At 41.1% G+C, this 27082-nt stretch overlaps 2 gene segments (V, D, J or C); both read left to right on the forward strand.

Moving 5' to 3' along the window:
* LOC130083254 (Ig kappa chain V region Mem5-like) overlaps positions 1-27082 on the forward strand; it is a 97929-nt gene that overhangs the window by 23157 nt on the left and 47690 nt on the right.
* Positions 9062-9593, forward strand: LOC130083276 (Ig kappa chain V region 3547-like). The segment is given in 2 exon segments: positions 9062-9128; positions 9268-9593. Coding segments are annotated over 2 exon segments (375 nt in total).

Here is a 27082-nt window from a genome sequence, read left to right on the forward strand (position 1 = left end):
CCATTTTCGGCTGTACATCCTGTCACTCTTGAGGCTTTCTACTCCCCGCCGTTCTCAACGCCGGAGCAGGAGAGATCTCATAGGCTGTGTCCAGATCGTGCTCTTCAGGCCTATGTCCACCGCATTAGTCAGTGGCGTAAGTCGGAGCAACTATTCGTCTGTTATGGGGGTAGCAACAGAGGAGGATCTGCTACCAAGCAGACTATGTCTCATTGGGTCAGGGATGCTATTGCTCTTGCTTATGAGGCTCGCGGCCAAGCTTTGCCTATAGGTCTTAGGGCTCACTCCACCAGGGGGGTCGCCTCTTCTAGGGCTTTGGCAAGGGGGGCCCCTTTACAACATGTTTGTGATGCGGCAGGTTGGTCCTCTCCGCACCAATTCATAAAATTGTATAGTTTGGATGTTCATACTAGTGATGTGCGATACCACTTAATTCCTATTCGATCCGATACCAAGTAATACCAAGGCTGGTATTGCCGATACCGATACCAATACCAATACTTTTTATGTATTTTATTTGTAGTGTGATGTGACAACTAGTTTAAAGTAAAGTTAAAAAGTAGGCTGTAGGCTTACCAATTCCAAATTATAGCTGCATAATGACAAGACAAGAAACTACTCTCATATTATTTAATTATAAAGAAAATCTCAGAGACTTGTAAAACAGGTTGAAAATTACACACAACTAAAAAAAATTGTCTCTTAACCTTGTCACAAAATATTCCATATCCACTTTTTGCTGTTCTTTACAACACATGTAAATCAGGCACCCTTGAAAACCAGTACCTCAAATTTTATTTTTACAAAACCATGTTTACAAAAAAGTAAATTAGGCTCCCTTGAAAATGTTAAACCTGAGCCTGTTCTGAAACCTGTCCTTATTCACAGGGTTTTGTTAAGTAATAAAACATGTTTACAGTTTTCCCCTTGAGTCTGCTCCGTTTCTTTGCTAACTACCCCCCTCCCCCCTCTGGAAACATTTGTTTTGTCACAAAATATTCCACATCCACTTTTTGTTGTTCTTTACAACACATGTAAATCAGGCACCCGTGAAAACAGTAACTCACAGTTAACAAGTTAACTAAACAGTTAAACAGTTAACACCCGTGAAAACAGTTAACTAAAAATAGGCTCCCCAGAAAATATTAAACCTGAGCCTGTTCTGAATAAGCCTGTCCTTATTCACAGGTTTTTGTTTAGGAATAAGAGCATGTTTACAGTTTTCCCCTTGAGTCTGTTACGTTTTTTGCTCACTACCTCCCCTGCCTTTGAAAACATCCGCTCTGCAGGTACAGAAGTAGCAACAATTCCCAAGTACTTTACAGCAAGTTTGCTTAAGCCTGGGAAGGTTTGATGATGCTCTTGCCACCAGACAAGTGGATCCTTGTGTCACAAGAACAGGACGGAAGCAAATGCAAGTTGACTCTTTATTTATGGTCAGATGACACAAAGACAATCTCGGGGAACACTGCAGATGGTGGCGCAGGGACTCAGTGGTCAGCGTGCAGGTGGTGGTGATACCAGTGCGGGTGATGGTGAATCCAGTGCAGGTGAACATCCAGACGAGACAGGACACGAAGACACCGAACAGGAACTCAAACTGGAACAGACTGCAACAGGAACACGAAGCACGACACAGAGGACACCACACCAACGATCTGACAAAGAGAGGAGAGTGTGTTGAGTCTTTATAGGTGAGTGAATTGGCAGCAGCTGGTGCAGGGAACGAGATCAGCTGGCACGCTGATCAGTGGAACGAGCGGCCACGCCCACTCACACACACACAACAACAATGACACGAGACATGAAGAAAACAGCGAACTCATGAATCGTGACAGTACCCCCTCTCCTAGGGACGCCTCCTGGCGTCCCCAGACTCCCTTACCTGTCGATTGTAATCATCAATAAGGGAGTGATCCAGAATGTCTCTAGCAGGCACCCAACTTCTCTCCTCCGGACCGTAACCTTCCCAGTCCACCAAGTACTGGAACCCGCGTCCCCTCCGCCTTGAGTCCAGAATACGATAAACCGAATATGTGGTCTCCCCGTCTACGAGTCGCGGCGGTGGGGGAACCGGGACAGGCGGATTAATACGAGAACGAAAAACTGGCTTAATTTTGGATACATGAAAAACGGGATGAATTCTCCTGTACACTGGAGGAAGATTGAGGCAGACTGCCACCGGACTAATGATTTTGGTGACAGTAAACGGACCAATGAATTTGGGAGCAAGCTTATTCGAAACGGAACGGAGAGGAATGTTCTTGGTAGAAAGCCAGACTTTGGAACCGACGACGTATACGGGAGGCCTCCGCCGGTGGCGATCGGCTTTGGCCTTGGTGCGCGCTCCCACTTGGAGTAGAGTCTCCCGGGCTCTAGTCCAAGTGCGATGACACCTCTGGACAAAGGCGTGAGCGGAGGGAACCGCGACCTCGGGTTCCAGACTAGGAAAAATTGGTGGCTGGTACCCTATGCTACACTCAAACGGAGATAGGCCCGTGGATGATACTGGTAATGAATTGTGGGCGTACTCCACCATTGACAGTTGTTGGCTCCATGAGGAAGGATTCTTGGAAACCATACATCGCAACGTTCTCTCCAAATCCTGGTTGGCTCTCTCAGTTTGGCCATTGCTCTGGGGATGAAACCCTGAGGACAGACTAACAGTCGCACCCAGTAATCTACAAAATTCTTGCCAAAATTTGGACACAAATTGGGGACCTCTATCGGAAACCACGTCTGTCGGGAGACCATGTAACCAAAAGACATGGTTAACGACTGTTAACGCTGTCTCCTTGGCTGAGGGCAATTTGGGCAAGGGAATAAAGTGGACCGCCTTCGAGAACCGGTCCACCACGGTTAAAACTACCGTGTTACCCTGAGAGGGTGGGAGGGCGGTGACAAAATCTAGAGCGATGTGGGACCAGGGTCTCGAAGGGACCGGCAGCGGTTGAAGGAGCCCATCTGGGGGTCGATTGGAAGTCTTACCAGTGGCACAAACTGAGCAAGCCAAAACAAAACTGTGAACGTCGCGAGCCATACGTGGCCACCAAAATCGTTGCTTGACTAAAGATGTAGTGCGGCTAACTCCTGGATGACAAGCCACATTGGAACAATGCCCCCACTGAACAACGTCGGACCGTAATTCCTCTGGCACAAATAAGCGGTTCGGTGGGCAACCGTCCGGAGGTGTTACCCCTTGTAAGGCCGTCTTGACCTTCGATTCGACCTCCCATGTGAGTGTAGAGATAATTAGAGTCTCTGGAAAAATGCACTCGGGAGTAGACGGGCGATCGGAACGGTCAAAAATGCGCGATAAAGAATCGGGCTTGATGTTTTTGGAGCCCGGGCGGTACGAGAGAGAAAAGTCAAAACGTCCGAAAAAAAGTGCCCACCGAGCCTGCCTAGAGTTCAGTCTTTTAGCAGTTCTGATATATTCCAAATTCTTATGGTCTGTCCAGACGACAAAAGGTACCCCCGACCCTTCTAACCAGTGGCGCCATTCCTCCAATGCCAGTTTGACAGCCAACAACTCTCTATTACCAATATCATAGTTACGTTCGGCAGGGGATAATCGATGAGATAAAAACGCGCATGGGTGCATCTTGTCGTCCATGAGAGAGCGCTAGGATAGCACTGCACCTACCCCCACCTCTGACGCATCGACCTCCACCACAAACTGACGTGACGAATCAGGGGTAACCAGGATGGGGGCTGAAACAAAGTGGCCTTTCAGTTTGGCAAACGCAGCTTCCGCTGCGTCTGACCACCTGAACGCCGTTCTGGGGGAGGTCAAGGCGGTCAGAGGCGAGGCTAGTTGGCTGAAGTTGCGAATAAACCGCCGGTAAAAATTGGCGAACCCCAGAAACCTCTGTAGGGCCTTACGGGAATCTGGACTTGGCCAATCTACCACAGCCTTAACCTTCTCAGGATCCATACGCACTTCCTCAGACGACACAATGTACCCAAGGAAAGGAACAGACTGTGCATGAAAAGCGCATTTCTCCGCCTTGACAAAAAGCCCATTCTCTAGCAGTCTCTGAAGCACTCGTCGAACGTGCTGCACGTGTTCCTGGAGAGAAGAAGAAAAAATCAATATGTCATCCAGGTAGACATATATGAATTGGTCGACCATATCTCGCAGCACGTCATTGACGAGTGCCTGGAAGACCGCTGGGGAGTTGGACAAGCCGAAAGGCATGACCAAGTACTCAAAGTGCCCCCTGGGGGTATTAAAAGCAGTCTTCCATTCATCCCCCCTCCTGATGCGGACCAAATGATAAGCATTACGTAAATCCAATTTTGTGAAGATAGATGCTCCTTGCAACCTCTCGAAGGCTGAAGACATCAACGGCAAAGGATAAGTATTCTTTACCGTGATGTTGTTCAGCCCCCGGTAGTCAATACAAGGTCGCAAAGATCCATCCTTCTTCCCCACAAAAAAGAACCCCGCCCCCGCTGGAGAAGAGGAGGGACGGATGAACCCCGCTGCTAGAGAATCAGAAATATATTTCTCCATAGCCTCCCTCTCTGGAACTGAAAGTGAATATAACTTGCCTTTAGGCGGAGACGTACCTGGCAATAACTCTATGGCACAGTCATAGGGACGATGCGGAGGGAGAGAAGCAGCACGAGACTTACTGAACACCTCCTTCAGGTCTAGGTACTCCGTGGGCACGCTTGACAAGTCCGCTGCTTCCTCCTGAAACGTACAAACAGAAACAGACGGACAAGCAGACACAAGACAGGACTCATGACATCTACTGCTCCATTCAGAGACTGATCTCTGCTGCCAGTCTACTTTGGGCTTGTGTTTGAGGAGCCAGGGATGACCTAAAACAATGGGTGCCAGGGGGGAGTCCAAGATATAAAAGGAGATTGTTTCAGAATGGTTGCCGGATACGCTGAGTGTGAGGGGTCCAGAGGTATAAGAGATGGTGGGGAGTGTTTGTCCGTTGATCGCGTGTACTGCGATGGTGTGACTGAGAGGCAGAAGGGGAACCTGAATCTTGAGTGCAAAAGTGTAGTCCATGAAGTTACCTTCAGCCCCAGAGTCCAGTAGTGCTTGACAGTCGTGAGAGTGAACTGACCACCTGAGTCTTACCGGGAGGAGCGTTGATGTTGATGAGGTCTTCTCGGCGGAGATCCCACCCGACATAAGCCTCAGGTTCACTGCCGGGCTTGCCCTTTTACCGGGCAGTTGAAAGCAAAATGTCCTGCTGCACCACAGTAAAGGCAAAGGCCCTGGGACCTCCGCCTCTCCTTCTCCTCCCGGGAAGCCGAGCTCGCCCGACCTGCATGGGCTCGTGATCGTAGACGGGACTGACCGCGTCCCCGCCGCTGGCTCGCGAAGTCTCCGCCGCTCCAGACACCCGAGCGGGTAACCTCCGAGGTTCGACTCTGGAGAGTCGGGAATCCACACGGAGTGCTAACTCGATCAGCCCATTGAGGGTAGTAGGTAAGTCCAGGGCATAAATCTCTCTCTGGACGCGGTCAGCCAGCCCATGCAGGAACATATCCCACTGCGCCTCCTCGTTCCACTGACACTCTGCCGCCAAGGTCCGGAACTCGATAGAGTAATCAGATACAGATCCTTCTCCTTGCTTGAGGTCTGCTAGAATCCGGTCCGCCTCTCTTCCCGCGACCGCACGGTCAAAAACTCTTCTCATCTCGGCGGCGAGTGTCTGGAACGAGTTACAGGACGAGTCTTGGTTTTCCCACACCGCCGTTCCCCATAGCGCTGCCTTCCCAGTCAGAAGTGTGAGCACGAACGCCACCTTACTGCGTTCACTGGCAAAGGTCCTGGGCTGCAAAGAGAAGTGCATCGAACAGCGAGTTAGGAATGCTCTGCAAAAGTTTGGCTCACCGTTGTAGGACTCGGGAACAGGTAAGCGGGGCTCTGACTGGGAGGCGCTCTCTGGTGGTACAGGAGGAACGGCCGGTGTGGGTGGCGCAGTGGGAGCTTGCATCAGTTGGAATCGCTGGGTGAGCTCGGACACCTGCGCCACAAGAGCTTGAATAGCTCGACCCGACTCATTAGTATTCCTCTCCTGGGAATCCATCCGCGCCATGCAGGTCTTGATGAAATCTTCCAAGGAAGAGGCTGTTTCCCCTGCTGCTTCCATTGATGGTCAGATCGTTCTGTCACAAGAACAGGACGGAAGCAAATGCAAGTTGACTCTTTATTTATGGTCAGATGACACAAAGACAATCTCGGGGAACACTGCAGATGGTGGCGCAGGGACTCAGTGGTCAGCGTGCAGGTGGTGGTGATACCAGTGCGGGTGATGGTGAATCCAGTGCAGGTGAACATCCAGACGAGACAGGACACGAAGACACCGAACAGGAACTCAAACTGGAACAGACTGCAACAGGAACACGAAGCACGACACAGAGGACACCACACCAACGATCTGACAAAGAGAGGAGAGTGTGTTGAGTCTTTATAGGTGAGTGAATTGGCAGCAGCTGGTGCAGGGAACGAGATCAGCTGGCACGCTGATCAGTGGAACGAGCGGCCACGCCCACTCACACACACACAACAACAATGACACGAGACATGAAGAAAACAGCGAACTCATGAATCGTGACACCTTGTCTCTGGGAATCAGTTTTTCCTCTGAGCAACGACGCATTTCAATTATTACGTCTGTGGTAGCTGACCGGTGATGTTGGGAAGACGCAACTTGCGTGTCAAAATCTGCCTATAACCCTACTTTTGTTGCAGCTGAGTCTGAGGCAAGTGCAGGACTCTGGGAGCTAGGCACTGAGGCAGGGCTAGAACTAGGTGCCAATGCAGAGCATGGAGTTGGAGTGGGAGTGTACTCTACTGTCTGGTAGACTTCCTTCAGCTCAGAGGAAAGTCGTTTTTTCATTCCCTCAGCATTGTTTTTGTCTTGAAATCCAAGGTGTTTAAACCTAGCATCCAGAAATGTACTAGCAGCTAGAGAGTGATTGGTCTCAATGCCTGCAAATCTACGCTGGCATTGCTGTGCAACGGAGCTGCCCTGATGCTTACAGGCTCTTTGGAGAAGAGACACGAGAGGAATCACTTTGGAGACTGAAACATATTTTTCTGATGATGCCTCCCTTGTCATTTCCTCAAAGGGCCTCAGTGCATCAACAGTTTGAGTGATGAGTGATAATTCTCCCACATTAATGCACAATTCACTCCTGCCTAGAAGACAGAGGACTGTGGTCACAGCTTCATGTTGTTCATGCAGCCTGTCCAGCATGTAGAAAACTGAATTCCAGCGGGTTTCTACAGACTGGATCAACTTATGTTCTGCTATTTGCATCTGCTGTTGAACAGCCCTAAGCTTCTCTGTGGCCTTAGTGCTATGGTGAAAAAATGACACAATTGCGCTGCATTTTCCCAGGATCTGCACCACTTCAGGGACAGCTTTTAGACTGTCCTTTACAACTAAATTCAGAGTGTGGGCAAAACAAGGATAATGCCTCCACCCAGCCTTGTGTACTGCAGCCACCATATTTGCCCAGTTGTCTGTCACAACTGCCATCACCTTATCAGTTAGGCACCATTCATCTGTTATTCGTTTAAGTTCTGAGCTTATATTATCAGCAGTATGCTGTCCATGGAAAATCGCCGTTTCCAAAACAAAATCTTTAGTTTGCCAATTCTCAATTACATGACATGTGACAGTCAAGTACGCCTCTGTGGACACTGAAGTCCACATATCAGTGGTAAGTACAACACTTGGAGCATTTTGCAAAGTTGCTCTTACTTTGTCTTTGCACTCATCAAACATATTAACAAGATATGTTTCAGTCATTTTCTTTCTGCTAGGGAGTTTGTATCTTGGGTCAAGAGCTTTAACAAATGCCTGGAATCCCTCATCTTCTACTACAGACATAGGCTGGAGGTCCCTCACAGGCATCTCTCCCAGGCTCCTTGTGAGTGCTGCTGCTCTTGGAGAATCATCTACAAACAACACAGATACACAGGGCAAACTGACTGATGGAGCCACACTGCACTGCACTGTATGCGATAGATAGATAGATAGATAGATAGATAGATAGATAGATAGATAGATAGATAGATAGATAGATAGATAGATCGAAGTATCCAGTAACATATGAAACATACATTAAACCTATATTAAAAATCAAATTAACTTATAACATAGTAGTCACAGTAAGCAGTGCAAATGGAGTGTAGATGGAAGTAAAGAGTACAGAAGGAGGTAGAAATTGTTATTTTGTCTATTGTCCTCCCTGCCATGACTATGAGTTGTTGTACAGTATGATGGCCAGGGGGATGAAAGAGATCCCTCTAAAAATTCTATTAGTTTTAACTATGGGCTATATGCAGCCTCTCTCAATACACTCTTAGCACTGATCTCGGGAAAGCTACTCATTGTTGCATTTGTTTCATTAGGATAGCTTACTTCATGTTTCACTAGTATTTTCTATTTGAACAAACTGCTTTCTGTTAGCTTGTTGTAAAAATGCTGGGATTCCGGGGAACTCTTTAACATTAAAAAACTAAAGCCTTAACAGACGTGAATAACTTTCCCACAGTCAGTGATAATGCGACTATCACGCTATCTCTCTGTACCTGGATAACTTCTGCCGCTGCGGCCAAATGACTCACTGATTGAAGTCTGTCTTGCCCTAGCACCTTGCGTCTTCTCACCCTGGACCTCCTCCTCAGACCGTCGCTTCATTATATCATCATATTCACTCTTATGATTTAACCTCAAATGTTTAGCGAGGTTTGTAGTGTTACCACTGTATTTCACTGTCTTTCCACACACATCACACATAGCGTCACTGCTGTCTGTACAGCTAAAATACTGCCAGACATGACTCCTTTTGCGGTCAGCCATTGTCACTCTGTCTGCAGTCTGCACACACAAAATAAAGTCATGATTGTGTAACTCTAGTGTATATGAGTTTGTTCTCAGCACAAGCTGTTGTAAATCCTGCCCACTTCTTTGCATTGTCAGCACATGCTTCAGTGCTCTGAGAGTGTTTATAGTGCTGTGAGTTTAACACTTCATGACTGAGAGCAGAACACAACACACTCTTCATCATCACACAAGACTAAACTACAACTATGAACAACATCATCATCTTCATCTGGACCATTGCACTGTTTATTCAAGGTTTGTGTAATAGAGTTTTTACAACGATTATTAGTTATCTTAACATGTGAAATGTATATATTTATCTTATCTTTATATTTATCATATACTGTATATCATCATATATATAATTTTCATTTTTGTTTGTGTTTTCTTTCAGAGTGTAGAGGACAGTATACTGTAACTCAGAGTCCATCAATACCAGCAGTTCAACCAGGAGAAGAAGTCAGAATAAACTGTAAAACCAGCAGTGATGTGTATGGTAATGATCGTTTAGCCTGGTACTCACAGAAACCTGGAGAAGCTCCTAAACTCCTCATATATCATGCAACAAACCGTTATACTGGAACTCACTCTAGATTCAGTGGCAGTGGATCTGGCAGTGATTTTACTCTGACCATCAGTGGAGTCCAGACTGAAGATACAGGAGATTATTACTGTCAGAGTTTACACTATCCAGGCAGCACTATGTGGTTCACACAGTGATAAAGATTCGTACAAAAACCTCTGTCAGTCAGACGTCACAGTGACTGCACTGATACAGCTGAGAGAAACTGCAGCTGCTGATGGAGGATCACAAACTACACAATATCAAACCTTTCACACACTTTATTCATGTATTATGATGTTTACAGTAAATAATAGAAAATGTGGAGAAAATGTGAGTGGTGCTTGTCCCTGCAAAACTTTCCACTATATTATCACTATATTATATTATATTATATTATATTATATTATTATTTTATATTATATTATATTATATTATTTACTGTAGGAAAGTCAATCTCTTTAATTGCACTTCCACACTTCTCCACTAGAGGAACACATATCTTTTACAAAACTGAGTTCTGTTCATCTTTCCTTTAAGACCGTGTCTGCATCTGACATCACACACTTCACTACTGTATATGAGGTGAAATACAGTATGTGTCAAAAGAAGTGTGTGTGAATTCACTCATAAAAGAACAGGTAAAAAGTCCCCGGATGATCGACTACTCCCAGTGAGATTCTGAAGTGTGTTTATGATGGACACTTTACTATCCCATGAGGCCACAGGAGAGGATTTATGAATGACAGTGAAGCGACGCCACTGACGTAGATCACATGATAATGACATCATGGCTAATGTAGTACGTCCAGATTACATTACATTTACATTACATTTTCCTATAAACAGTGGAAACAACTTAAAATACTCCATCATTTCTGGCCATACATAAAAGATTAATGCATCAGTCGCAACTACGTATTTTTGTGTGAACTCACAATAACAGGAAAACGTTGTGCTTTTGTAAAATAAAATAAAATAATCAAGGCATGGGCTCAAAAATAAACAGAAACACAGTGTATACTAGCCTCCCATACATGATAAATAATATCTAGGCTATATAAAGCTTGAAATGTCCACTTTTAAACGAAAAAATTCAAATCGAAAGCAAATATCATCTGATTATGTAATCTGTATGAAAGATGCATTTCTTTCTGTATGGAACAATTAATTGGACTTTAATATTTGTAACCCACAGAAGACAATCTACAAATGTGTACATTGATGCGCAAATATTTCACTATCTGCAAATGTGTATATTTACATTTGTGATACGTAAAATCATATCTACAAAAATACAGGGTGATGTGTACAACACAAAACTGTTTTTACACATTTGCAGATTACTTCCTGTGAATTTGTGGGTCATGTTACATTTGTAAGTTCCTTTTTACACATTTGTGGAATTTTGTCCAATGTGTACTGCAGAGATCTGTAAATAAACATATACACAAATATCTCACAACCTAAAACAGGTTTGTGTTGTGTAAAATCATATTCACACAAATAATGTGTGATTTGTAAATACACACAATTTAATCTGTACAAATATATTTTTATTTCACATACAAAGTGTGATTTACGCTTTTGTGGATCCATTTCTACACACAAAACTGTTTTTACGCATTTGTGGATTGCTTCCGGGCAATTTGCAGGTCACGTGACATTTGCAACTGTTTTTTACACATTTGTGGATTTTTGTCCACTCTGTCCCGCTGCGATCTGCAAAAAGAGATTTGTAAGGCGTACGTGTGAGAGCGGTTAATTAGCCACACCAGCAGGTGGCGGTGCAAGCACGGTCCGTGTATCATTCGTTCAGTCGTTTTTTAATTTAATATTGAAAGTAGAAAAATGAGAAAACAGGTCCTTTTTTTTTTTTTTTTTTTTTTTACCAAAAAACGAAAAACAAGATTTCAGCTTGATTTTTCGTTTTTCGTTCTGGGGTAGAAAAATTAATAAACAGCTGGAATATTCGATATCCACACGTGGGCGGGAATGAAACACCCCTTTCCTCTGATTTGTCAGCCGAAGATCAAACTGTTCCGTCATCAGTTCTTCCTCAGGTCCGCACGCAGAATAAGAGTCCTCCGCTGCTGCAGCTGATGTGCGGATTCTTAACACGTTTATTGCAACTACATTTCATCTTTTTCTCATCAAACAACCAGACTAATGGCTTGACACAACCCGTACAGGGGAATAGAATAGAAAGGGCTTTCTTCTGTGTAGACCAGGAGTTCTCAAGTATACACTGTTTTGAATGACAGAGTATTAAACAACAAAGTAAGTTGTTTCCCCTGCTGAGCAATAAATCCAAGTGATGGCGTCGGCGCATCGCTCGCTCACACAACATAATGAGTTCACTTCTAGCATTGCTAACTTGACATTGCAGCCTGTTCATTATTAAAATAAAACACAGTCAACCAAACATAGGCCTATACAAAGATATTCTGCTTAATTTAATTGCTCTGTTTTACACAGCTGTTATTCCAAACTCATTTCCCTTGCTGTGGGCCAGTTATCAGGTGAAGTCGCCAGGGAACATTTCTACCTTTTACTTACAATAAACTGATTATAGTATCACACAAGTGTTACATTTGTGGATTGAACTCTTCGAGCTCTTACTCTCTAACCGAGTCAAAGACGATCTCAGCAGTTCAGAGGCTTCAGACCCTGACAGTGTTTCATTATAAACTGATGAATATGAACAAACCTCATCTCTCCATCAGTCCAACTCTTCTGACTCATTTCAGAGAATAAAGTGTCAGACAGTGAAACTCATATTTGCATCATCAGGTGATTGTGTTCCTCTGAGAATCGAGCAGCTCCATCAGCAGATGTTCAGCGTCCTCACAGGAGCTTCATGTTACTGGAATACACCACTTCTCTAGTTTCTGGAGATATACTGGGGTTACAGACCATCAAATACAGTCTAATGTTTCTGTAGAAGATTACAGAATTACTGACATTCATCTCCTTTTCATACAACATTACAAATAATGTCATTTTGCTGAGAGTCATGAAAATCATCTCCACAGTGTCATTTCCATCACATCTCAAATGTTTTGTTGTGTCATCCATCAGCTGGAAGTGAAACCACCGCCTCCGTCTGAATCCCAATCAAATAGACGCTATCTTTACAAATAAACCACCGATTTGAGCTTTAAACAACTACATTCAAAACATCTTAAAACTACAGTTTGTGACACAATAACAGCAGTATTTTTAATTTAATGTTCAAGTCATGGATCTCAGACAGAGGGATTTGTCAGCATCTGACAGGATTGAGATATAATCATGAACTAATCCAGAATCAGTTTTTGCAGACAGTTCTGACTGGCCTTCATGATGACAGCATACACACAGATCTAAAACCCTACCTGGAAACCCGCGGGTGGAAGATGAAGTGTTTTTGGAGAAAATGAACATGTCATTTCACGAGTTCACACTTACGAATGATCAGAGAATAAATGGTTATGCGTATTTGGCGTTCTTTTGGGCCCGAACCCAGAGTACTCCCCCCGTATCTCTGGTTAGGAAGATAACCAGGCAAGTGTGAGGAGACCAGGGGTAGTGGAGGGATGCTGAAAACTGTTGAGGAATATGAGTGAGTCGACTGCGTATATTTATAGGCTTTACTCATGCTGATTGAGTGGACCTGTTGATTACTGATTGCTGACAGCTGGTTGGAAGGACCTGATTGTTTGATCATTAGAACGTGTTCCTCTCGAACCTTGTTAATAAGACATCATATAGTCTGGAGCTTGAAAGAAAATCAAAGTTCTCAACCACTCAACCAAAAATAGCCAAGGTGGCCACAGTTAGGGAGGAGGAACAGGCACACGCTGAACAAGATAAAGGTGTCAGTATGAAAAAAGAGAAAGCTCCAAAGCCTAACAACCTGATGGAAAAGCTGGATGCGCGAGACAAAGTGATCTGTGAAGCAATCCAGAGCCTTACGTCTCAAGTAGCGAGCCTTGCTCAAACATCACGACCTCAGACAATCAGAAACAGTAACCAGAGATTAAATCGTAATTAATATCCACCTGCTGGAGCAAACACCAGGCGCTGTACCCAATGTAATCAGTCCAACCCAGAGGGAAGATGTGAACACTACAAGTGTGGCAGCAGTGAGCACTGGGTAGCGGGTTGTCGGAAACGAACTCTGACCAATGTGACGTCAAGCAAGATTGAGATTACATCAGACATCTTTGAAAGCTTACCATTACCACTTTCCCACCAGCATGAATCTGGTGCTAGTACAGCGCCAGAGCTTTTGCCAGTTCGGAGTTGGTTCTTCTAAGAACCAGTTTGCCTTTCCACAGGCCAGATCTTACGTCACTGTATACATCTCATGTTGGCCAGCAACACTAGCACAGCAGCGCCAAACACACCAGGCTTGTTCAAGATGCATCGGCTTCTCACAGACCGATCTGCCCATGACATCAAAGCACTGCGAGTGCGATCCAAAAGCACAAGGAGTCGTATGCTCTCCACACACTCCCGCAGACAAAGAACTGATTTGAAACTAGGCTCTGGCTCTGAACCGGCACTCAAACTGCCTTGGTGGAAAAGGGGTACAAGAGCTTGCTTATCTGAAGGACCATGGTCGAACAAACAGGAGAAAACAGCCAGTTTGGTGGGACGCAGATGCTTGGTGCAATGTTCTCTTGGAGGTGTTAATACATCAGTGCTTTGGGACACGGGGTCACAGGTTTCAATTGTGGAAGAAGAGACGTCTTCCTGACGCAGAGGTGAGACCAGTGAGAGAGCAGCTTGAGGAGGGAGAACTCAACCTGACAGCGGCGAACGGGACGAGCATCCCATATGAAGGCTGGATGGAAGTGGAGTTGTGTCTGTCTGGAAACACTGAGACTGAAGGAAGGGGCACACTCCTGCTGGCACCAATTCTCATTACATCCAGTGAATTGGAGAAACCCATAATCAGCTTTAATTTGATTGAGGAATTGGTCCAAGCTAATGCAGCCCAGCAGATTCCTTGAGTTTCCTTGTGAACACACTGAGTTCATCTCTGGAAGTTAGCCCTAGGAAAGCAAAAGCCGTTCTGCCACTCCTGAAGAAATGCAAAAACAGCAGCCGCGTTCGGTAACACTTTATAATAACTGCACGCTATTAATCATTAAGTAAGCATGAGTAAACAGTTAATTCATCATTTATAAAGCATTAATAGATATTAATAAGCAGTTTGTAAATACAGCTATAAATACTTTTTTCTTGATTTGTGACCTGATCCAGCAAAATGAGTCACAGTGACCCAAATTTAAAAATTGAGATTTTGGTATTAATGGAAAGAGGAGACCATAAGCTTTCATTTGATATCCTAGTCAAAGTCATACCTTGAATGGTTGTAAAGATATACACATTTGAATTATGGTCAACTGCCCTCTTTTTCCAATTGAAAACCTGAGAAAATCGCTTTTAAAGTTTTTTGCCCGTTTTTTGTTGATATCTTTCAAAATCCATTACATTTAAAGGGATAAACTATTTATTTTACAGCTTAATTTGACCAAAGACATTAATATATAAATGCCATTAAACCCGGCTGAAGCTCAAATTATATTAAAAGTTTTTATTTGAATAAATAATTTAACAGTAGGCCTACCTTTTACAAAAATGTACTAAAATCAGAAAGACTGAACAGAGGTGCTACATTTTTGCTTGAGAGAGAGGGTGTGTGTGTGTGTGTGTGTGTGTGTGTGAGAGAGAGAGAGAGAGAAAGTGAGAGGCAGAGAGACAAGGAAACAGATCAAATAATGCTAGTCTATGCAATCATATCTTAGTGTAGGCTAGTTGACAATAACAGCGTAACAAATTCATAACGGAGATACCAACAGTTAAATATTGGGTTAATCAAACACATAATGGATTTTCCTTGCAGATAAATAGCTACACTCATTCACATTTGTCAATCACGTTATGTCAATCACGCGTGCACACTACGAAACTTTCATCCGTTATATAAAAACAATCGTAAGTTTTTCGCATCCGTAGCAAGCAGTTTGAATGGTGTTTTGACAATTCGGAGCCACCGAATCAATACTAAAAAACGCATACGAAAAAAACGCGGACTCAGTGTGCAATGGCCAGGGGGCTTGATGACGCTTTGGCAACTTTGCTCGCTTTTGACAGCAACATTTCTCAAATTAATAATATTTAATCTTTCTGAGGAGATTTGCTAGCTTGTTTATTACACAGAGCGCTCGCTGCGAGTCTGACAGGAGGGTGGCTGGACCAATCGCGTGCCGGTCAGTCGAAACGGCTTCCCATCGACAAATGATCAGCATTTGTTTAGATTTCTAATCTTTTTGATTGGTTCTATACAACGTGTAACACCATTTAAAGAGCAGAGATAGTGAGGTTTCAGGGGATACCCGGGAAATGCTCAGAGGTGACGAGAGGAGTTGAGAAAAGCAATGTTCATTTCCAGCGAATTTAGTAAAACTATGTACACTTTAATAGTAATTTAAATACCTTTACTCAATTATCTGGACAATGAAACTTTGGGAGATTATTTTTGAATGTCTGTTCTTTGAAATTAGCAACAAAAAAAAAATCTATTATTTCATTGTTTTTCCACATAATCGGCCCATATCTTAAAATAGAACGTTGCGACTTCCGACTCATTTCGCCAGATCGGGTCACATTTATAAGCATATCTATAATGCGTTTAATAATTTTATTTTCATACTTTGTTAATGATTAATTAATAATTTCTAAATGAAGTACAGCATTATTTACAAACCAGTTATTTAAGAGTTGCCAGTGGTTCATAACATTACTTAGAAAGTGTAAGTAAATGATTAATAAACTATTTAAATGTACATTCATACATCTTATTATTCAGACATATAGTGGTGGTTACTTAGTGTGTTAATAATAAGATGTATGAATGTACATTTAAATAGTTTATTAATCATTTACTTACACTTTCTAAGTAATGTTATGAACCACTGGCAACTCTTAAATAACTTAGAAAGTGTAAGTAAATGATTAATAAACTATTTAAATGTACATTCATACATCTTATTATTCAGACATATAGTGGTGGTTACTTAGTGTGTTAATAAATGCTTTATTAACATGTATTTATACTGTAATTCAGGGTTAATTCGGGTAGTTATAAAGCATTTAGTAGTGGTCAGTTAACTATGTTTGTGAGCTCATCTAAAGTGAGGACTATTCATGCCTTGTAAAGCATTTATAAAGGAGATTTAAAGACTCAGTTTTCTTCTAAACAGAAAAATGAAACAAACACAACACAGTAATACAGAACATAGAACTTATTAACAGCATTTAAATCTCCTTTGTAAATGCTTTACAAGGCATGAATAGTCCTCACTTTAGATGAGCTCACAAACATAGTTAACTGAGCACTACTAAATGCTTTATAACTACCCGAATTAACCCTGAATTACAGTATAAATACATGTTAATAAAGCATTTATTAACACACTAAGTAACTATTACTATATGTCTGAATAATACGATGTATGAATGTACATTTAAATAGTTTATTAATCATTTACTTACACTTTCAAAGTAATGTTATGAACCACTGACAACTTTTAAATAACTGGTTTATAAATAATGCAATACTTCATTTAGAAATGATAAATTGATCATTAATAAAGTATGAAAATACAATTATTAAACACACTATAGATATGCTTTTAAATCAAGAATAAAGCATTTATAGCTGTATTTATAAACTGCTTATTAATGTCTGTTAAATGCTTTATAAATTATGAATTAACTGTTTACTAATGCTTAACTAATGATTAATAGCGTGCAGTTATTATAAAGTGTTACCTTGGCGTTCATATTGCAAGACTTGGAAGAAAATCCATCATTCTTCAAGGTGTTCGAGAGTGAACGTCAGTTGTGGCAAACTGAATAAGACGGTTACCCTTGAAACACACGTGATGCTGGAGCCCATTCAGAAGTGCCCTGGCCTGCAGGTATAAAGGCAAACAAACAGCTTATCCAGATGAATCTGAACAATAATGACAACATTACAGTGATGGTGGAAAATACCACAGAAGAAGAGGTGACCCTTACAGCACGCACTGTCCTGGGGTCGCTGCATACAGTGGATCATCCATCAGCTGGAAGTGAAACCAGCGCCTCCGTCTGAATCCCAATCAAATAGACGCTACCCAGACAGCATTTACATCTGTGCCAGGTCCGTTTTCGAATCAGTAGATTCGCGCAGCAGTCGCACTCAATATGCAGATCTGCACCAACTCTGCGCCAGACTTGTGATATTTGCTTATTATTCACCAAAATTGCTGAATATCGTGTCCATTGTGTGTTAGTTGCAAATCGTATAGCTGCTAACGTTACCAGCGGTGACCGCTGCTAGCTAACGTTAACGTACTGCAACAATAACAAATGAATGACTTCCCACGTCCAAATACATTAAACTAGTTCGACGTCAGTACCATATTAATTCTCACTGTATTATACCGGCTGTAGAGTGCGACATATGATATGTCGATACGTTAGCTATCAAACTACCTGCAAATTACTGTTGCTTACCTCCAGTTCGTGTTGCAAAATGGATAAACCATATTACCCACGTCTTCTAAGCCACTGCGATGTGCCTCTTTTATTAATTTGTTAAACAAGCTGTTTGTGAAATGATTTTTTCATTGTGTTCACATTAGATGGAGAAATAAATACAGAGGGATTTATGGATATCTACTTTTGTTATCCTGTAAATCAGAATATAGGCCTACTGTCTATGAATATGTTGCCCATACCCCTCTATCATTTATCAATCTTTTACTTCTCACTAATTTAGTCTTTTGTTTCCACAGTTGGGAATGCTGGCCTCCATTGGTGGAAGAGATACCAAAAACATCATAACCAACCAAGGCCATTATGGCTTGTAAGTATTATAGATGCCTTTCACTTTATTTAATCACCACTCTCTCATTCATTCACTCACTACTCTATGAAGGTAAAAGAGTATCAACACTCTAGAGCATGTAGATGTGAATTTGAGAACTTGTACAATAAATATTCATACTTGTACGTGAACATTTACACTCACAGCTCCAATATGAAAACCTGTAAAAATTAAAATCTGAAGTTGAATGTTGAAATTTGCACTCGCAGACAAAAGTCACAAACCTGTATTCTGAATTTGAAGCTGCAGACAAGTAGTCACAAATGTGTAAAATGCCATTCACAGAAATACAATGACAGACACAAACTTGTAATATATATTTGCATTTAATCGCAGTACAACCTCAATTAGGCACTTGCAACTTCACAAATCTGTCACTGCAATTTCAAACTTCGCACCTTGAATTTAAATTGAAACTTAAATTACTCTTAAATTTTATCCTCTTTTCGCGCAAGTTGCAAAACTAACTTGTGCATTTGCAACTCAGTGGCGGTGAGAGAAAGAGGGGGGCGGGGTGTTCAAAGCAACGCGTTTAATTTTACGTTAAGCATCTCCCTCCCATAGAAAACGCTTAATGAGGCTTAATGGACCAACAGTTATAAAAAATAATTTATAGCCTACATTATTAATAAAACACAGGCAGCAGGTTTATTTGCACTGAACACAAATTTGCTTTCTTTCGTCATATTTTGTGCTCATCTGCTTTTCTGTAGAATGCATTATTAGTATGGTGTTTACTGAGTTTGATAATATCATTTATTTCTTTGAAGCCATGTTAGCATTTCAGAGCGTCCCCCTTTCTCTCTCACCGCCACTGAGTTGCAAGTGCACAAGTTAGTTTTGCAACTTGCGCGAAAAGAGTAGCAAAATTCAAGGTCGCGAAATTTGAAATTGCAGTGACAGATTTGAGAAGTTGCAAGTGCGTAATTGAGGTTGTATTGTGAATAAATGCAAATATGTCATTGTATTTCTGTGAAAGGCATTTTACACATTTGTGACTGCCTGTCTGCAGCTTCAAATTCAGAATACAGGTTTGTGACTTTTGTCTGCGAGTGCAAATTTCAACATTCAACTTCAGATTTTAATTTGACAGGTTTTCACATTGGAGCTGTGAGTGTAAATGTTCAAGTACAAGTATGAATATTTATTGTACAAGTTCTCAAATTCACATCTACGTGCTCTCAAGTATAGGGCTGGACCCGGATATTCGAATATTCGTTCGGTGTGTTGGTATTCGATTTGAAAATGTGACATTCGAATATTCTTTTTTTTTTTGCACACCTGGCATCCCCCTCGAAACGGTTCTCATTCGCGCTTGAATATGTTTTACACTATAAAATCTGGTGAAATATAATACTTAACATATAACTTCGTTATATCTACTTAATAAATATATTTGCCTCTTCTTGGTCTACTAAATGTGTTCCTGCAACGGGAGTATTCTCCGGCTAGAGCGCAGAACAGCGGAGTGTGTGTGGGCAGAAGTGCCTGAGCTTGTATTTTGGGTTAAGCTGCGTTGCTTTGACATTGTGGAACATAGAATAATAGAAACAAAATGTATTATCCTTTTTACCCTTATCAATCTAAATTAAAGTCCCCGTGAACCGGAAGTTGCAAACGACTTTTCTCCAGTGTTGTGACGTATTTCCGAGAGAAACGGAATACTAAATGAGGCAAAATAGTAGTGATGGCCGGTTCGTGAACGAATCGTTCTTTTGAACCGGTTCTTTTTAGTGAACCGGTCGAACCAGTACACTAAATCGGACTGAATCGTTCGAAACAGTTCGCGTCTTGCGTCAGTGTTGATACACACTAAGGTTACTCACTTTCAGACATGCCTGACAGTCCCTCTGACTCGAAATAAACCATTATCCCGGAGTATATTTCACTCCAGTAAATCCAACAGTTTGAAACGTGTTGTTTTTGAGAGAAGTGATGAGCACGAGCAGCTGATACTGCGCATGCGCGTACTACCGAACGCACATGTACAGCGGTTATCGGATCACAGTACAGAACCGAGAACTGTTTCTTTCGGACACGTTCGACATAATGAGAACAACTGATCGATGAGCTGAGCATGCGTGCAATTTTTTTCTGAGGGAGGAAATGTACCTTTCTTAAGTATTTATTTAGTTGAACGTCAGTAAGTGTAATAAAAAAAACATGTTGGGAACATGTTTATCACATAATTACTGTATTATCACTGTATTATTTTAAAGTTTGGAAACACAATGAATGGATTGTAAAACTGTCAAACTAAACATTTATTAAAATAATATTTTCAGGAACAGCTCATTTAATTTCTAAGTAAGTTGATATAAATAGTTGATGTAAACTCTTGCCAAAGTTTTAATGGTGCACACTGCACACTACTGCTTAGTAAATGTTTATAATGTGTTAAAACATAACGTATTAAACATATTGGAGAAGAAAGACATACATCGATTTTTTTAGTTTTGTCGACTGTATATTCAGGTTTCAGCAGTTCTCAGCTCAGCACACAGGCCTATGCTACGGTTCTCGAGTCAAGAACTGGTTGTTGCAGTTCTTGAATCACCAGTACAGAACTGTTTCTTTCGGACATGTTCGATACGGAGAACCGATGAGCTGGAGATACTGAGCATGCGTGATAGCACCGTCTTTAAACAGAACTTTCATTTGGCCAACTGATGATGTGCTGATGAGCACGCAGCACGGGTGAACCGAGGACTTAAATGAGGGGCCGTATTCGGCGAAATGTAAGTTTATTACAAATAAAATGATGAAGACCACTTATGCACTTTTTTAAAGACATGTTAAACATCCGCGTTTGCACATCGCCTGTAGACTACAGGGTTCGTTTGCAAGATGTAAATGTAAGACACTTATCCAAGAGGATTATGACGATGAGTACTATTATTTAAGTGAAGTTATGATTACAAATGCCTTTAATTTAAAGTATTTTTATCCGCCGGGATGATATAATTGACGTCATTACGCGAGGACGTAAAAGAACTGGTGAACCGGTTTTTTGAACCGGTTCATTGAAACGAACTGTCCGAAAGAACCGGTTCGCGGAAAAGAACCGAACTTCCCATCACTACAAAATAGTGCCTGGGCCGGGCGTGGCTTTTTTTTCCAACTAGCACCTGATTGGATCTAGAAAAGTAGGTGTTTTCATTCAGCCTGTCTACTGTCAGTTGGAGGGGCGTGGTTACGGATGTTAAGCAGACACCCAAACCATCAAACCTACGTCATCAGGCAAGGTCCTCCAATGCAGAGGGGAGGGGAAATTTCAGATTTTGATTAAAGATTACGAAGCCAAAAAAAAATTTTGTGTGGATTGACTTGCATGGATGAATTGTTCACCACAAAACGATCAATTTAGGCAAACAAAGTAAATATGGTCAATTTTGAATTCATGGGGACTTTAATCTACAGCTAAATATAGGAGACTTTGAGATTTTACCGGGACGTCACGTTTATTTTTCGTTTTTCTTTATTTAAATTTCGTTTTTATTTATTTAAATCTACCCTACTTTGTCAGTGAGAAAACTATTATAAGACTACCTTATTAAAAATATTGCTTAAGTTAAAAGACGCGTGTGTGTTTTATATCACTAGCACAGTGTCCGTTCTCGGAGCATATAAGCCCTGCTTGCGTGAGGCGCGCCAATTCTTTATTTAAATCTACCCTACTTTGTCAGTAATTTGTTAGTGAGAAAAATCTTAGACTACCTTATTAAAAATATTGCATAAGTTAATAGACATATGTGTGTTTTAAATCACTAGTGCAGTGTCCATTCTCGGAGCATATAAGCTCTGCTCGCGTGAGGCGCGCGCGCATCCCGCTCGCGCTGTTCTGTAGTTTATTAAAAGTTTATTAATTCTGAACGTGTCGCGTCTCGCCTGTCTATATCTATATTGCACCAAATACGACACTGCACTCCCTTGTGAAGTCGTTTGGATGAACGGTTCTCGAAATAATCCAAATGCAAACGGACAGACAGACATAGGCTATAGAGATTCCGAAGCTTCGAATATTCGATGTTCATTACTACCGAAGCTTCGAAGCTCAAAAAATGGTATTCGGACCAGCCCAAAGTTTTGATACTCTTTTACCTTAATACTACTCACTCCACACCACTTTAGTCACATTTATTATTATTTATTTGTGCAAGCATTTTACTATAATGTCATGTAATAAAGAATCTTTGAATATCGAATCTAATATTTACTTCTTTGTTTCTTTGCTTTGTGTGCTTTTTGTACGTCTTACAGGAGCAGTGAGGAAGAATCGCATGTCTGACAAAGCCACTGAAACCGAGATAAACCAGTATACCATGAGGTTGTTTAATCTGGGATGCGACCGTGGGGGTGGCCACCATGCCCGGTCACACCCAACTGATGAGCAATTAATGACTTTAAAATAAAAAGTTTTTGAAAATTACAAATTGTCTGGGTGTTTGTGCCTTAATTGTCTGATAACCTAAATATGAATCACAGACCAGGGCCAGATGAGCCCCAGATGTAAAATATGAGTCACGGATCTGGGCCTGGTCTGCACCACATGTCATGGGATTAATAACTGTACTGGGCCAGTGCTGGCCCAGATCTGTCTCTGATCCGTAATTCCAACCTGTTCCGGTATTGGGCCGTTGGAAAGAATGAGCCCGGCCCAGGTCCGTTTAGCGGATCTGCGCCAAATGCTAATGAAGACCTGGCCCAAATCTGGCCCAAATACATTTTGCTGTCTGGGTATCTTTACTAATAAACCACCGATTTGAGCTTTAACCAACTACATTCTCACCTGAAAAAATCTGAAAACTACAGTTTGTGACACAATAACAGCAGTATTTTTAAATTACGCGTGTTTTCTCCTCTGCTATTGACGCTTGCTGGTTGGTGTGAGATGCATTCTGGGATACCTGGCTGTCTCAAGTCCGCACAACTCTGCACATATTATATGTGTCCCTAATCAAACACACATGATCAACTCATCAGCTCATCAGTAGAGACTCCAACACCTGAAATGTGTGTCAGATTAGAGAGACATTGTTGGGGAAACACTGATCTAGAGTTTCATGACTGAACTCCATATATATATTTACCTGTGTGTAAGTGTGTGTAAGTGTGTATGTGAGTATATTTAATGTGACTGTGCTTCGGCCATGTAAAGCCGTTCTTTAACCCTGTCAGTAAAGCTGTTTGACTCTGATGAGTCTGAGGTGAGTCTGTATCTCGTCCTGATCTCTCTTCGGTCTCGTCGTGAGCTCACAGTCGACAGCAGCTTTTGCATTCAGAGGGTGTTTTATATGATCAGCACATGCTTCACTCTGCATGTGTTTATAGCTCTATGAACTGAACATGACATGATCAAGAGCTCTTCTTCATCAACCAACAAACATGACTTTCAGCATCATCTTCCTCTTGACTCTGGCAGTGTTTAGTCCAGGTTTGAAGAATGATTTATGATTGTGTTTTCAAACACTAATAACACTATATCATTACAATCTACATCAATCTTGTGTTTATGAAGAGAATGAGTCAGTGTTTTAATATGATCATCATGTTTTAGGTGTAATAAATGATCCCTGTCAATCAAACTGAACACACTGCATTCAGTCACTTAAATTATTTTTATTATATTTTTATTTTTTATATACCATCACCTTCTTTTGCAGAAGTGAAAGTGTTCCAGTCCAGATCATGTAACCAATCAGAGAGTGAGACTGAAAAGCCCATTTGCATTGTCAGGGTGGAGTGATTGTGATCTCTCAGAATAGAGCAGCTCTGTCTCCAGAGACCATGTTCAAACCCCAAGAGCTTTATTTGACATTTACTGCTACATCAACCTTCTGAAAAGCTCCTGCATCTTCATCTGTTAGTTGAATGATGTTGTCAGACACAAAGTGAACTTGTTGAGAAGCTTTATTGAATGTTGCAGCAAACACAGCAGATTGAAAGATCACACACACACACACACACACACACTCTTTCAGTATGGAGTTGTAAAGCACTACAGCTGCAGCACTAGACTCATGTGAATCCTGCCTGACACAGGACACTCAGATACGGCTCATCTTCAGGAGAGAAACATCAGCACTCAGAGCTCTTGTGGAACGAGACCTCATGAGGAGCTCCATCATGTGTTACTCTGCAGACGTACAGCTCTCCCTCTTCCCAGCGTGCTTTGCTGAGGGTCAGGACGCTACTGCGGCTGTAGCGGCCGTCCTGCTGGCTCTCTGCGCTGGTCAGAACCCCCTCGGTGACCTCTGACCCGTCCAGTGTCCAGCTCACCAGCGCCCCCTGTGGAGAGTAAGAGCTGAGCAGGCAGAGCAGTGCGGCTGAGTCTCCAGAGATCTGCAGAGAAGAGGGCGGCAGCAGAGACACTGAGGGCTTCACTGTGGGACCAGCTGCAGGAGACAAACACAACACATTCACAAACACACACACAACACACTGCACTGCACATTCACAGCATTTCAACAGGACTGAAGCAGCAGACATGAGGAATGCAGGACAAATCTCCAGCATCTGATCCTTCATGCCATTCAGCTTCACTACAGTCAATATATATATATATATATATATATATATATATATATATATATATATACAATATACACACTACACAATCACTATATACATTTATAACCTCAGAAATCAAACTAAACATTATAATACACTCATTGCTTTAATTACAGCATTTTTTTAACTCGGAACATAAAGATCTTAAATTTCGAGATATTCAACTGAAAATGTAAGTCAGTTTCAAACAGAATTAAAACATAATTGATTCATACAGAATTTTTTATTTATTACATTATATATTGTATACATTTATATCAAACCTCATGAATGCATTTAACTAAGACATTTTTTTAATTCCAATAGTTGTATGTCCCACAATATATAGATATTTAACTCAATTTGAAAGTGTGACTAAAGCTCAGACCAAAAGAAAATTATAGCAGTGATAAAAAAAAACAATGAAATCAACATTTCTAAACATACACATATTTTGTATAAATCATGCTTGTATTATAAATATATATATAATATACAAACTACACAATCACTATTTACATTTAAATCAAACCTCAGAAATCACATAATACACATAATAACTACTTTACTTCCAGCAGTTTTTAACTGCACATAGACATCTTATATTTTGAGATATTTCAATTGAAGATGTAACTCAATTTCATGTAATAAACTCATAGTGAGACACATTATGGAAATATGTTTAGAATTTTATTTCATTTTTTTTAAATGAATAATGCTATTCTTATAATAATATCATTGTTTTAAATTAAATAATTATACAAAAATATCAGTAACACTTTAATTAAAGCCTTTATATGTTGCATTATAAAGGTATTTTTAATGTGTTAATTATATATTGTTATACACATTATAATGCATATATGATCTCATCAATAATTGTAACCACAGTTATAACACATTATAATATTATCTATTCATTGTTACACCTTAAGGAATCTATAATACTTTAAAACTCACGACAAACAAACCATTTCAGATGTAACAAGGAATTTGCAAATAGTATAATGCATTTTAATTTTGGTTACAATAATTTATGAAAAGATATAAAGCATTATAATCTACATTATTGATACCTTTATAATGCATTATACATAAAGGCTTCAAGTAAAGTGTCACCACAATATCTAATAATCATTATTATTAATAAATGTTGTTCTTGTTTCAACTGTAAAACACTTTCTGAAATCTACATTGTATTTTTTATTAGGTGATTAAATCGACAGACTTACCGATCACCAGTTTAGTTCCTCCACCGAATGTCCACCACAGTGATACAATCTAATGAAACGCTCGTACAAAAACCTCTATTCCACTCGAGTGAACACACTCCAGCAGAGAGAGAGAAACAACACTTCAACACACTGATATTAGAAGATCCTCAGCTCTTCTCAACACTCACTCATTCAGATTTGACTAAATGCTTTCTGATATAACACTGTTTAAAGAAATATATGTGATGAGCTGTGACCTCTGAGGTGACCTTTGACCTCTTTGATCATGGATGATGTTGTGGAGTTTCTCATAATGATGCTTCTGTTCTTCATATGCAGATCAATCATCATGATTCACAGAAAAACCTGCAGCTTCACACTTCAATCTTCAGTGAGAATCTGTTCAAATAATGACTTTATTGAATATTAGAGCCAAAGTCAATAGAAAGTGTGACAATGAAGATATAAAAGGTGTTTTGCATGTTCTTCACAGTCAAGCATGTTTTCATATTCAAGGTGTGTTATAAAAGTATCTGGACTGGTTCTGAATCTCCACACAAGATCATGAAACGTGAACAAGCTCTAATATGTGTCCATCTTTAACAGCCTGTTTCTTCTCCATCTGATGATTTCAGACACACATGAGGCTTCATGATAGATGGAGTGACACCATGAACTCTGATTAGAGATTCACAATCAGTCCTGATACTTTCTGAACACACTCATGATTCATGATCTTACTTTAGTGATGGCGCTTCATCTAGTGGAAGTGTAGCAGTGATGATGGTCACATGACTGAATATGGACACAGAGATGGACGTTCATCTGCACATCCTCAGTGTCTCAGGAGTCACAATAAACATACTAAATAAAGTCATGATTGTGTAACTCTAGTGTATATGAGTTTGTTCTCAGCACAAGCTGTTGTAAATCCTGCCCACTTCTTTGCATTGTC

This window comes from Rhinichthys klamathensis, unplaced genomic scaffold (genome assembly GCF_029890125.1).
Source record: "Rhinichthys klamathensis goyatoka isolate OS25496 unplaced genomic scaffold, OSU_Roscu_1.1 h1tg000054l_1, whole genome shotgun sequence".
NCBI classification, from domain to species: domain Eukaryota; kingdom Metazoa; phylum Chordata; class Actinopteri; order Cypriniformes; family Leuciscidae; genus Rhinichthys; species Rhinichthys klamathensis.